At 54.3% G+C, this 12,164-nt stretch overlaps 2 protein-coding genes across 4 annotated transcripts; one reads left to right on the top strand and one right to left on the bottom strand.

Moving 5' to 3' along the window:
- ABHD14B (abhydrolase domain containing 14B) lies at positions 195–4,254 on the bottom strand. The gene is made up of 4 exons (XM_005695891.3): positions 4,153–4,254; positions 3,029–3,360; positions 1,575–1,816; positions 195–1,217 (listed from the first exon to the last, which is right to left on the bottom strand). The coding sequence occupies exons 2-4, from the start codon at positions 3,237–3,239 to the stop codon at positions 1,038–1,040; spliced, it is 633 nt and encodes a 210-aa protein (XP_005695948.1). The 5' UTR covers positions 3,240–3,360; positions 4,153–4,254; the 3' UTR covers positions 195–1,037.
- Positions 3,745–10,964, top strand: ABHD14A (abhydrolase domain containing 14A). 3 transcript variants are annotated; one of them, XM_013973558.2, is made up of 6 exons: positions 3,745–4,006; positions 5,148–5,429; positions 7,681–7,898; positions 8,054–8,169; positions 9,593–9,828; positions 10,041–10,964. In XM_013973558.2, the coding sequence occupies exons 3-6, from the start codon at positions 7,699–7,701 to the stop codon at positions 10,221–10,223; spliced, it is 735 nt and encodes a 244-aa protein (XP_013829012.2). In that variant the 5' UTR covers positions 3,745–4,006; positions 5,148–5,429; positions 7,681–7,698; the 3' UTR covers positions 10,224–10,964. The 3 variants fall into 3 exon arrangements, with proteins under 3 accessions (XP_013829012.2, XP_005695949.2, XP_017922403.1); XM_005695892.3 differs by having other exon boundaries at positions 3,788–4,006; positions 5,256–5,429; XM_018066914.1 differs by having other exon boundaries at positions 3,788–4,006; positions 5,083–5,429.

Raw genomic sequence — 12,164 nt, 5'->3', positions numbered from 1 at the left:
TACAGCTGAGTCTCTTGGCACCTGGGTGTGTGGGGGTGGGGAGGGGAATCCAATCTCCCTTCCCCTCCATCTGGCCCGGTGGACAAAGGGCAGGGGGACCATCTGGTCCCGCCAGGGTGGGGGAGGGGCTCGCAGTGGCGGTCCCCAAGGGACGGGGGAGGGGCGGCGCTCTGGAGACAGCGAGAGCCTGCGGGTCTAGTTGCATCACTTTATTTCACAGACCTTCACTCTCGGTCTCCCCACCAAGCAAACGTCAGAGCGGGAAACTAGCGAGGCCGAGAAGACCCAGGCCTGGGGAGCTGATCTGAGGGTTAAGTGGTGAGCCCCCTCCTTTGGGAGCATTTGTGATCTGGGGCCAGCTGCAACCTGTGGGTTAGTGAAGTTCAGAGCTAGCCATACCCTAACCCTGGTAGAGGGTCTCCTGCAAGGCCTGGTCTCATGGCATCCCTGCCTTCCCAGACATGGGGTGCTGCCTGGGTGGGGAGGGCAGAATGTGCCTGTGTAAGTACTTGTGTGGTGGCAGAGTAGTGTGTGTCTGTGCGTGCAGTGCAACGCTGCTGTGAGTGTCAGCTCAGAGCTGTGTGTATGGCCCAGTGAAGGGTCATATTTGGGAACATACATGACTCTAATGTGTAAGCATGCATGTGGGTATGTATATTTTTGTGGCCTAAGAGGCGGAGTTAGGGGCTGTGCTACCCAGCAGAGCAGCCAAAGGAGGAGGTGGTAGGTGGGGAGAGGCTGGGCAGAGCAGAGGAATGAAAGCTGAGCAGGAAAACTTATAGAAGTTCATCTCATGGATTACCCTCCACCAGATTATGTCCCTTGATTCCTGAAAATTTTTTCCTCTTGATTTCACCTCTTCAGCCTGTCCCTGCAAGAGAAGGAAGAGGAAACGACAGACCCTAAAAGAAAAGAACCCAGATAAACATACCTGTGGCAATGTACAGGATGAGAAGGAACCCACAAAGAGGAGAGGGAATGAGCAAGAGCGAGACCAGGGCAGGCAAGCGGCCCATCCCCATCAGCAGGGCTGCTCCTCATGCTAGCCCCCGCAGGAAATCTAGCAGCCCTGTGTGCCACTCCTCGGGTTTGTCAAGGTAACAGGGGTGCCCCGCCCCCTCCATGACCAACACCCGGTGGTTGGGCAGCTGCTTCAGGTGCTCAAAGCTGGTTTGACCCATGGGGTCTTGGTCTCCATAAACGATAAGAACTGATGCCTAGAGAAAGAAAAAGGAGGCAGAGTCAACAGGGACCTACCATTCCAGACCCAGCCTCCTGGAGATCAACTGCAGCCCTCCCCATCACTTTGGTCTCTCCCTGGGGTCACTGCAAATGATGGGAGACAAGCTGGCCCAGTGAAGGGGTTGTATGGAAAGGCATAAATTTGTGTCTGCCCCAGTACACAGCATAGGGCTTGGCATAGTAATCTGCTGTCAGCTTACCCCAAGGGTAGAGATTGGTGGTTCAACTCGTCTCAGAAACTACCCCTTTGGTTACCCAGTCCCCCCCAGGGCCCCAGGATGGACTCATCCTTGCTCCTGGCAGGGGCATCTCAGCCTCCCACACAGGGGTACCTTCACTCTGGCATAGTCGGCAGCATTGATTTTGTCAGTGCAGATGGGGGCCACTGGCACATAGCCCCGGAGCTGGGAGCCTGGGGCCGTGAGGAAGGGCAGGGAGTACATGCCACTCAGCGATGGGCTGATCACGACCGGGGGGCCCAGATCCAAAGCATCCACCACAGCTGCCAGGAAGCTGCTGGGGACCAGCTCCCCGATAGGGGCAGGTGCTTTGGCTTCCTTGGAGCGCCCCAGACCTGCAGGGATTCAGGTGTGGGAGAGACAAAGGTGGTGAGTAAGACAGCAGAGAGATGGTCCCTTCCTCCAGAAAGCCCTCCTGGGTCAAGCTCTGTGTCAGGTTCCTGCAACATGCATGTAGTTATTCCTACAGAAACCTAGGTCTGTTGTACCTGTGGCAAGCATAAGGCATTTCCCTCCATGTTTGTGCCCACCTCCACCAGAACAGTGTCCTCAAAGAATCAGGCTCTGAAGCCCCACATGGCTGGATCCAAGTCCCGGTGATCCACTTACTATGTAACCCTGGGAAAGTGCCCTTAGCCCTCTCTCCACTGTTCAGTTTCCCCACCTGGGAGGTAACAAAAGTATCTGCTGTTTGAGATTGTTGTGAAAATTAAGTGAGTTAATTGCTTCAGAGGCACCTGTCCCAGGGCTGGTAGGGTAAATGCCCTCCAGGACAGGGGACGAGGGGTGGTCTCTGCACACATATCTCCCCTGTGGTTAGTCAGTCCCTACCTTCTGCAGAAGGATTAGTTCATGGCCTTGGCTTGGAAGTTCGGCCCAACCCACTGTCAGAACCAATCCTGTCCCGTCCTGGAGGCCCGCCCTTGGGCACTGAAACCATACCAGCCATGGCCAGAGATGGAAGCAGGTCGGCCATGCTGCCCCTTTCATACTTGGCACTGTGGGCTGGAGCCTGCCAGTTGAGGTTATGACTGGCAGTCTGGCGCTGCCCTTCCCTCCCTCGGGACCTAACTTAGGGCTTTGTAGGTGGGATCATGACCATGGGCTTAGCCACCCCCAAAGGTGCCAGTGGACACTTCTTAGGGCTTCCAACAGGGCCGGTGGTTACAGCTCTTTCAAAACATTTTACTTGCCATCTGCTGATTGCTAATTATTCTGTGTTATGTACTGGTCACATACTCACATGGAGCATCTCAGTCCTTTCCCATTAAAACCATCCTCCAGAATGGGTGTGGTTATCCCTCATTACAGATAAGGAAACAGGCTCAGAGACACTGAGACACTGTACCAGGCAACACAGATGCAGCTGAGTAGTGTCCAGACCGCATCTGGATGGACTAGAGAAGCTTGAAGGCCCTGTAGTGTGCGCTCTGACCTGTCTAGCTCCGGGATCAGCCTGGCTACATTCCCCCACTCCCCCAGCCCCGGGTGCCCAGTGAGGCCCCCACAACCCCTGTCCAGAAGCCTGCCCCCGCCCCCTGAGTTACCTGGCAGGTCAATGGCCACAGCCCGATAGCCAGCCTGGGCCAGCCTGTGCAGCGTGCCCAGGTTCTGCCAGGTTTCGGAGGAGAAGCGTATGCCATGCAACAGCAGCACGGAGAAGCGGGCGGCCTGCCCACCGCCGGGGAGAGCCTCTCGGAAGAAGAGGCTCTGGCCCTGCACCTGGATGGCGCCCTCGCGCTGCTCCACGCCCGCCATACCTGCTGCTGTGCTGGTGCCACAGAACGCCCTGCCCACGTGGAGCAGGGAGGCTGCCCTAGAGAGGGCAGGGGTCTCTCCTGTAGCAGCAAACGAGGCTCCCAGAACTCTAGGCGCACGCCTTGGGTGAGGAAAACATAGGTGTTATTTCTGCCTCTGCCACTGCCTAAGTGCCTTAGTCTCCTCATCTGAACTATGGGACGTGAACGTCCACCTCAAGAATGTATGAGCTAAAAAAAAAAAAAAACCTGATAATTGACTGGGCCTGCCTTTGGGAAGAACTCAATACATGGGGCTCCCATTACAATTATTGTTCCCATTGTTATTATCCTTTCCTACCTTTGGGGATAATACAATAGAACTTAGCTCCTAGGTGGTAGAAAGGATTAAATGAAGCCAGGCGTGTAAAACACTCCCTGTGCCTAGCACACAGTAAGCATAGTAAACGTATCAACAGTAAGTAGCTGACTATTCTGCTTATCAGCATTTTCCTCCTCCAGGAATTGCTATAGGTCATGGATTGGCACCGCAGTCCCAAAGGAGTCGGGGCTGGAGTGGAAAAAAAAAATAATCTATTTTCCGGAGGCGGAAACCGGAGCGCTGAGCGGGGAAAAGCTTTGGAGTTCCGGCCGACGAAGCCCGCGAGGTGCTCAGCGCGCTGCCCGCTGAGGCCCAAAACACTGTCGCCGAGGCCAGGCGCGCTCTCCGGCACCGCCACCTCTGGCTCTCTCCCCTCCGAGGACCTCGGCTGTGGATCGCAGGGTCTGGTAAGGTGCACGCCAAAGCCGAGGAGGGCAGACCCTAGTAAGGGGGCCTCGGGAGCCAAGATAAGAAGGGGAGAAACTTTGCGGTGGGTGCGGGTGGGGTCTAACTAGAGAAAGGAAGAAAGGGTCGGAGGGCGGAGGATAGGTACCTGGGGAGCTGCGCGAGGAGGCAGGCGAGAAGGCGGCGACTGGGGCCGGGGCGGGGAAGCAGGGAAGGGGCTGGTGCGGGGAAGGAGGGAGGTGGCCCGCCAGAGGGCGGGGGCTGGGCCGTGCTCCAGGGCGCCCGCTTGTGGCGGCAATCCGTCGCAGGGAGGTGGGTGCTGCTATGCTAGACCCATCTTCTCACAGCTGTCTCGGTTTCCCCATGCCCCTCGACCCCATGTACCCCAGACTGGGTCGGACCCAGAGACCCTGAGCAACCTGCCCCAGGTGCATATGGTTTATCTTGAGAAGAAGGGTTCCTTTGGGGTCTCATCGCTCCTGCTCCCTCCCCACTCCCCCGCCCCCTCTCATCCCCTCACTGAGCTGCCCAAGCCCAGAGTTTTCAATCTGGAGCACAGCGGAAGCCAGACTGATTAGAATGCGAAGTTTTGCCAATGTCTGGCCTTGATCGATTTCCCAACTGCCCTGAGCATATTTCCTTGCCTGTAGAGTGGGAGTGGTGCTGCCTGCTTCACAGAGTGCTAATGAGGGAATGCTGCCTGTTCCTCCCATCCTCCCTGTTCCAGGCCTGGCCACACAGGCTAGGGACAGGTCGGAGCTGGTCACATGTCACTAACCAGGATAGATGACTTATAGAGACATGAAGGAGCCTAGAGGCCACCAGGGCCCTGGCTGAGTGCATGCGTGTCTCTGCGTGTGTGTGTGTGTGTGTGTGTGTGTGTGTGTGTGTGTGTGTGTGTGTGTTGCAGGGGTCAGGGAAGTGGCTGACCAGAGAGGCCCGGGGCTGCTTCAAAACAATACTAATATCTGGCAGTTACACAGTGAAGCTTTCATTCCAGACGTTAGGTCCTTAAGACAACCCTCTGCGGGTGACAACCCTTTGTGGGCCTAAAGACAACCCTTATCCTGCCATACAGACCGGAGACTAAGGGTGGAGACACGCTGGCGGGAAGAAGTCGGGTGACTTCTCTTTATGCCCCAGCTCTCAGGCCGAAAAACAACCTGGAAAATCTGGGCAGTGGGAAGTGGGGCCGGGCCTCTGTGCTTTGGGGGTGCCTCCCCCCAGTGTCCCTTACAACTTGGCTGCCAGGCGCGGGACTGAGAGCGCGGACTGCGCAAGCGCACTGAGGCTCTCCGCCACCTAGTGACCGCAGCGGCCCAGAGTGGTGGAAGCAGCGCCAACCTCGCGGCGCCGTTTGACCGCTGGTTGCATCCGAGCAGAGCCCGCCCAGCGGTGGCGGGTCCAGTCATCCCGGTTGGCCCGGTAAGTGTCCCCGGCGAGTGAGGCCAGCAGGTTGCCCGGGGCGGCCACTCTTGCCCCGCCCCTTGCCCCTTGTCCGCGGAGCCTGGGGCAGAGTCCTGCCGGAGGGGCCGCGCTAGGGCAGCCAGTGTGCTTGTTTGTGTCCCTTTGTCACGTGTGTGCACCCGCTCAGTTGTTGGCAGTGTGTTCTTGTGGGCCTGGGGGTGTGTGTGTGATGTGTGTCCGTTTCTCTGTGTGTCTGCGCTGGGGGGCAGTATGTCAGTCTGTCTGCCCGCTTGTGTCTGTGTATGTCTACTGTGTGGCTTTAAGGGTGTATATCTACCTGTATGTATGTGTATTTCTGAAGCTCTGTGTTTGGGTGTCTGCCTGCCTGTACCTCCAAATACATGTTCTTGTGTACGTGTGTAGTTTTAGGATTGTGTGTATGATTGTGTGCTTGAGATATGAGGGTCTGCATATGGTTTTAAAAGCGTGTGTGTGTGTGTGTGTGTGTGTGTACCTGTGCGTCTGCCTTCCTGATAACTGATGTATGTGTGATTTTGAGGGTGTATTTCAAGGTATCGATTGTACACAGGCCCGTGCATGTGCAAGGAGGCTGTGTGTCCATGCAGAGACTAGCCTGTACAAAGGAAAAGTGTTTGGGGACAAGAGTTTGTGTGCATGTCTGTACACCTGTGTGTCATTGTTGAAACGGATGCCGAGGACCTCATGTGGGTACAGTGCCTCCCCTCCCCCTCTTCCATCTGTGTAGCATACTGTTGTTTATTGCCCCAGCTACCTGCGTTGCCATAGCAACGGCTGCCGTCCCATTCCTCCCTACCTGGAGAGGTGCCCCAGGCCCACCACAGGAGAGGTTCAGCATGGATACTCTGCTTGGTGGGAACCTAGGCTGATGTGTTGGATGCTTGCATCCGAGGCTGGTGGTGGGCAGAAAGAAGAGAGGAGTGTATTCTGCCTCCACGAAGCTCCTGGTTCTGCTCCAGAGGGGCTGCCACTGCCCAGTCACCACCTGACCCTGGAGACTGGGGCTGGGGGCTTGGGAAACATCCCCAAAACTTCTGGGAGAGGTGGGTAAGGTCCAAGGCGATTCCCCAGCTCAGATCTAGGGCCAGTGCCCAGCAGGCACTCAAAGACATGTTCACTGGAATCCAGGAACAAGGATTCCTAGACCCAAATAATGATGATAGGCTAGCCCTTGGTCAGGCCCCCTGTATTACTGAAACCTCATAGAAGGCTTGGGAGAGCAGCTGCAAGGTCATTTTCTCCATTTTACTGACAAACAAGGTACACAGCCAGGAATTGGCAGAGGAGTCTCAAAGTCAGGGCTGACTGCTCTGGGTGTGGGTCCTGAGACCTGTCTTCTGGGCTGGCAAAGACTCAGACTGGAGGAGTCCATGAAACAGGTCACTTGGCGTAAAAGCTGGGGGGTAGGAGGCATTTGTCGCTCCAGCCTCCTGCTGCCCTTTCCATTTGTAAGTGTGCCATGCTTCCTGCTAGCCCCATACTCAGGCCTAGGCACTTTCTCCATCAGGGATATTCTCCACGAGTTCTCTTCCCACTTAATATCAGTTGGGGTAGAACATTAAATATTGCCATCACATTCTGATTTTAGCATTATTGGATGCAGTCTGATAAACAGAACTGTTTGCAAACATGCCCTTAGTGGGACATTGCTTTGCCCTTTGCTCTTTCGCCTTTGATGACCCTCACCCCTCCAACCACCAGTTCATCCATCACCTCCCAGCGCCAGTTTCCTTCCTGGCAAAGTTAGTGTGGCCTGGCAGTGGGAGGCCGGCCCTGGGCTCAAGCATCAGTTCTGCTACTTGCTACTCTGCACATCGGGCAAGAGAATCTACCTCTCTGAGCTTCAGTTTGCTCATTTATCAAGAAACCTATAATCATATCTGTTCCCTAGCATTCTTGTGTGGATTCATGAGTCATTACATGTGAAGGGCCTAGCACAGGGCTTGGCTGTCATAAGTCCTTGATGAGTGGAAGTGGTTTTAGCTGGCACAAGGATGGTGGTGGCCACTGATGCCAGGGGGACATCTCAGATGCTCCTCACACTTATGGGGTATCTGAGCCCTTACCCTGGCATGTGGAATACTCGGGTGTGAACCCGCAGACACTTGCCCAGAGCAGAGGAAAGGGCAAGGGCTGAGCTTTGCCTCTGCTGGAAACTCCTGGGTGGGGTTTGAGGGGGTTTTATGGGGACTCAGCTCTACCCTCTTCTCCATCTCCTCTTCTCCTCCAGACTGCGGTACAGACCTCCATGAGCCGGTCCCAGGTTGCCCTGCTGGGCCTGGGCCTGGGCCTGCTATTCATGCTGCTGCTATATGTGGGGCTGCCAGGACCCCCTGAGCAGACCTCCTGGCTCTGGGGAGACTCCAATGTCACAATCCTGGCTGGTCTCACCCCTGGCAGCTCCCCCATTTTTTACCGTGAGGTGCTCCCATTCCACCGGGCCCACAGGTAGGTGCTTACCCTAGGGTGTAGTGGAAGGACTAGGCCCAAGGAGAGTCCCCGTGTGGGACTCAACTCAAAGTGCTCAGGGCCTGGGAGGGCGGTGGGAGAAACCTTGGAAGAAACAACTCCCAGGACACACGCACTCCCTGGTGTGCCCACAGGGCGGATGTGGTGCTGCTCCATGGAAAGGCCTTTAGCTCTCGGACGTGGGAGCAGCTGGGCACACTGCAGCTGCTGGCGCAGAGAGGCTACCGGGCCGTGGCCCTTGACCTTCCAGGTGAGCCCCCGCCCCTGGGTCCAGGGAGGTAACATGCAGCAGGGACAAAGGGACAGAATGTCAGAGGGTAGAACTGGAGGGGTAGGAAAGCCCTAAGGTGTGGCTGGGGAGCATCTGCACCCCAGGGTCTAGACAGGCAGTGGCAAGTCACAACACAAAGGGGCAACACGAAAAGCTGTTTTTATTTTCTACCTTGAAAGCTACAGTGTGGATTGTTGTATGTCACAGAGCACTTAGAAACATGACCTGCCTCACAAAAGATCACACGGGGAGATCTCACTGTATTTGTTATGACAAACTAGGCAGCTTTATGTTTTTTCAGCTATACAAATGATTTCTTGCTGTTATTCTTGTCATTAAAAAATCAACCAAGAGTGACCCTTCTCAGAGACCCATGCCACTTCTCTTTCCCTGTCACTTCTCTAAGCAGTTTGAGGGTGCCAGATCCTCGGGGGGGGCTTTTAGACCTAGAGATGCAGGGGGTTGTAAACATGACTGGTGTCCTGCCTGCTTAGCGAATCTCTCCGCAACCTGGTTTTCTTCCCCTCTGCCGTGTCTCATGGGTCATGCCAGGCACTGTAACCCTCCCTTATCCTAATGTGTGTTGTTGGAGGGATGAACAGATTTCACTTAGCCACTCCTCTACCAGTGGCTGTGTAGGCTGGTTTAGAGTTTTCAGTGTCAGTCAAAATGCTCAAGTAAGGAAGCTGAAGCATCTTTGCGCATGCCTCTTCTTTTCTTTTTTTTTTTTGTCATTGCTTATTTTATTTTTTCACCACGCCACACAGCATGTGGGATCTTAGGTCCCTAACCAGGGATGGAATCTATGCCCCTGCATTGGAAACACAGAGTGTTTAGCACTGGATCACCAGGGAGGCCCCTGAACATGCTTCTTTGAGCATATGGGCAATAATTTCTGTAGGGTAGCCATCAGGGACAATTGATTTGTCAGAAGACACACATTTAAAATTTCTTGACAAATATTATCTTACCCTCCAAAAATGCTATATGGATTTACTCTCCAATCAGTCATGCATGAAAGTATCCATTTTCCCTCGTCTTCTCTAACACTGTATTATCAATTTTTTTTTTTTTTTAATTTGACTGTGCTGGGTCTTAGTTGCGGCACACAGGATCTAGTTCTCTGACCAGGCATTGAACCCAGGCCCCTTACATTGGGAGCATAAGGTCTTAGCCACTGGACCACCAGGGAGGTCCCTATCAATCTTTAGTTTTGCCAATATAATGAATGAAAGATGGTTTTCTTAACAGCCCTATCACCTTACAAAAACATAACTTCTGGGGATTTGGGGGTAGCAGATGTTATGTGCCACTGGTCCCCATCTCTTTGACCACTATGGTGAGCAGGAAGTCCTGACCACCTTCCCAGCCTCCCTCAGCTGGTGCCTTCTGCTGTTCCCAGGTTTTGGGAACTCGGCACCTTCAAAGGAGGCAAGCACAGAGGCAGGGCGGGCAGAGCTGTTGGAGCGAGTGCTGCAGGACCTACACGTGCAGAACGCCGTGTTGGTGAGCCCTTCACTGAGTGGCCGCTATGCCCTGCCTTTCCTGATGCGAGGCCACCACCAGCTGCGTGGATTTGTGCCCATTGCACCTGCCTCCACCCAGAACTACACCCAGGAACAATTCCAGGCTGTGAAGGTATTGGGAGGAGGGTCTCTGAAAGTCCTGGCTTCCTGTCCCTGGCTTGGGTCATGGGGGGAAAAGACATAGGTTGTACTTGGAGGACACATGGCCCCATCCTTGATCTGGATGGAAGAGATGGGGTGTATCGGGAAGATATCCTAAGGAGGTGGCTTGAGGGTCAGTCCCCCTCAGGCCCCAGGATCATGGCCCCTTGCCTTACCCTGCAGACCCCGACTCTCATCCTGTATGGGGAGCTGGACCGCACCCTGGCTCGGGAGTCACTGCGGCAGCTCCGCCATCTGCCCAACCATTCCACGGTGAAGTTGCGCAATGCAGGCCACGCCTGCTACCTCCACAAGCCACAAGACTTCCACCTCGAACTTCTTGCTTTCCTTGACCATCTACTGTGAGCTCACCCACTGTCCAGGCCCCAGGCCTGGCTGGAACTTGGAGAGTCTGGACAAATCCGTACCAGGGCAGCAGCCCCTGTGCTTAGAGGGCAGAGGCCAGAGGGCTAGACCCAGTTGGGACCTTTCATTTTATCTCAGAGGCACAATAAAAAAAAAAAAGCATTTTTGTCATACCTGGGGAGTGACAGGTCCTGTTTGCTGGCATTGCTGCAGGTGAGGTGAGAGTTGGAGCCAAGTGTGGGACTGCTCGGGACAGAGAGCTGGAGGGAGTGCTCCAGCAGCCTGAGAAGGCTGAGGACATAGGCTACTTACTAGATGGCCGCTGAGTGGCTAATCTGTGACTCAGTTTCCTCATCAGTAAAATGGGCACGATGTAACACCTAGTTCAGAAAGTGGTTTTAGGATTGAATGAGTCTGGGTAAGCAGAGCACTTGGTTTTAGGATTGAATGAGTCTGGGTAAGCAGAGCACTTGGACACACAGGGCCAGCAGGTGGGACTGTCATTGAGAGGGGTCATTACTCCTGCTAAATGATCACTGGGATTGATGGGAAATCCAGGGTCTGGTGGCTGAGCTGAGTGAATCAGGATGTAGGTTCCATGGCCAAAAGGGGCGGGATGTGTAGAGGAGGGGATGGCGAATGTGGTTTATCTTGTAACATAGTATTGGGGAGGGGGAAATTTCCCCCTCTCCCCATCTTGAGTTCTTGGCTGGATTAACAATAAAACTGACACAAAACAGATTAACAGGAGAAAAAGAAATTTTAGCTGTGTGCAAGGAGGTCTCATAGAAATGAGACCTAAGAAGTGACCAAAGCAGGCAGCTTTTATACTTTTTAGACAAAGAATAAATTTGTGAGGACTTGACAGGACAAAAACATATTTTGGATGCTCAATTAGTAAAGAGTCTATTAAACAGAGTTTGGGCTTGGGGGTAGTAAATTAAAAGAAGTAACAAAGCTGGTTTATAGAGGCTTCTCGGCCTACATTCCCTATCCCTGGAGATAAGGGTGTCCTATCTCCAGATTCAAGGAGTGTACCTTTCACAGAGATTTCTTTCCTGCTTTCAGGGAGACAGAGAGGAGGGTCTGAATGTCCCTCCTGCATTGGACATTTCTTAAGTGACTTTAATTCAAAATAATCAACATGCCAACAATAGCATTGCTGGTGAACCAGCAAGCCTGCTTCTGTCTGGGAATATGTGGGTCAGCAGCTGAACTTAAACCCCAGAAGGGTTGGATGGACCTTACCCTACCTTCCTAGCCTGCCTCCCCTGTGCCCAGAGGTTGAAGTCTTCAACCCCGCCCCTCCCCAAGCTGAGTCACCCTCTGGAACAGAGGGTAGAACTGGCTGAGAGTACAGAGGACAGCCGGGCACACAAATGGGCAGCTATAACTGTGTGCAGCCTGTGGGTGGCCAGTGGGACACCTGTGCCTCTTATCGTCCTTCTCCGGTGGCTGCAGAAGAGCCAAGGAACCTGGCCCAGGATCAGCAAAGAACGTGTCACACGTATGCTTCTGTGCAGTCTCCTATCTCTCCTTCTGTCTACAGCGTCACGATTACATCCTCTCAGCGTGCCATCTGTCACATCCATCTCACACTCACGTGGTCATACACAGTCACCCACTGACACACAGCTTTGCCCACACAGCGGCGCGATCACACAGGCGCTCATTCGTTCACTTCTCCGTGCCTGGCACGCCGTCCGTCTGCTCCGTGCCCTGCCAGGAACAAGATCCTGAGGGTACCTGGACCAGCCTCCTGGCGCTCACAGATTGTTAACCAGTAAACCTCTCCACACAGGGAGCGTGGAAGCCGTCAGGGAGGCCGTCCCTAAGGAGTTGAAGCGTGAAAAGGGGAGAAGTAGAGACTCGCCGGTGGGGGTGGTGGAGCAGGTGGGGACCAGCTCCAGCAGGATTTAGCGGGCCTGAACCCTGAGAGCG

The sequence above is a fragment of the Capra hircus genome, chromosome 22, assembly GCF_001704415.2.
Source record: "Capra hircus breed San Clemente chromosome 22, ASM170441v1, whole genome shotgun sequence".
Classification (NCBI taxonomy): domain Eukaryota; kingdom Metazoa; phylum Chordata; class Mammalia; order Artiodactyla; family Bovidae; genus Capra; species Capra hircus.
This window is presented reverse-complemented; position numbering and strand designations above follow the sequence as displayed.

What these genes read in the sequence shown, in the direction of transcription:
- ABHD14B (XM_005695891.3), bottom strand. Translation starts at nt 3,239, where the DNA reads ATGGCGGGCGTGGAGCAGCGCGAGGGCGCCATCCAGGTGCAGGGCCAG. An exon ending in TGTGGCCATTGACCTGCCAG is followed by an intron (nt 1,817 to 3,028) that starts GTAACTCAGGGG and finishes GAATCCCTGCAG; the next exon opens with GTCTGGGGCGCTCCAAGGAA. An exon ending in CCGACTATGCCAGAGTGAAG is followed by an intron (nt 1,218 to 1,574) that starts GTACCCCTGTGT and finishes TTCTTTCTCTAG; the next exon opens with GCATCAGTTCTTATCGTTTA.
- ABHD14A (XM_013973558.2), top strand. Translation starts at nt 7,699, where the DNA reads ATGAGCCGGTCCCAGGTTGCCCTGCTGGGCCTGGGCCTGGGCCTGCTA. An exon ending in CCATTCCACCGGGCCCACAG is followed by an intron (nt 7,899 to 8,053) that starts GTAGGTGCTTAC and finishes GTGTGCCCACAG; the next exon opens with GGCGGATGTGGTGCTGCTCC. An exon ending in CGTGGCCCTTGACCTTCCAG is followed by an intron (nt 8,170 to 9,592) that starts GTGAGCCCCCGC and finishes TGCTGTTCCCAG; the next exon opens with GTTTTGGGAACTCGGCACCT.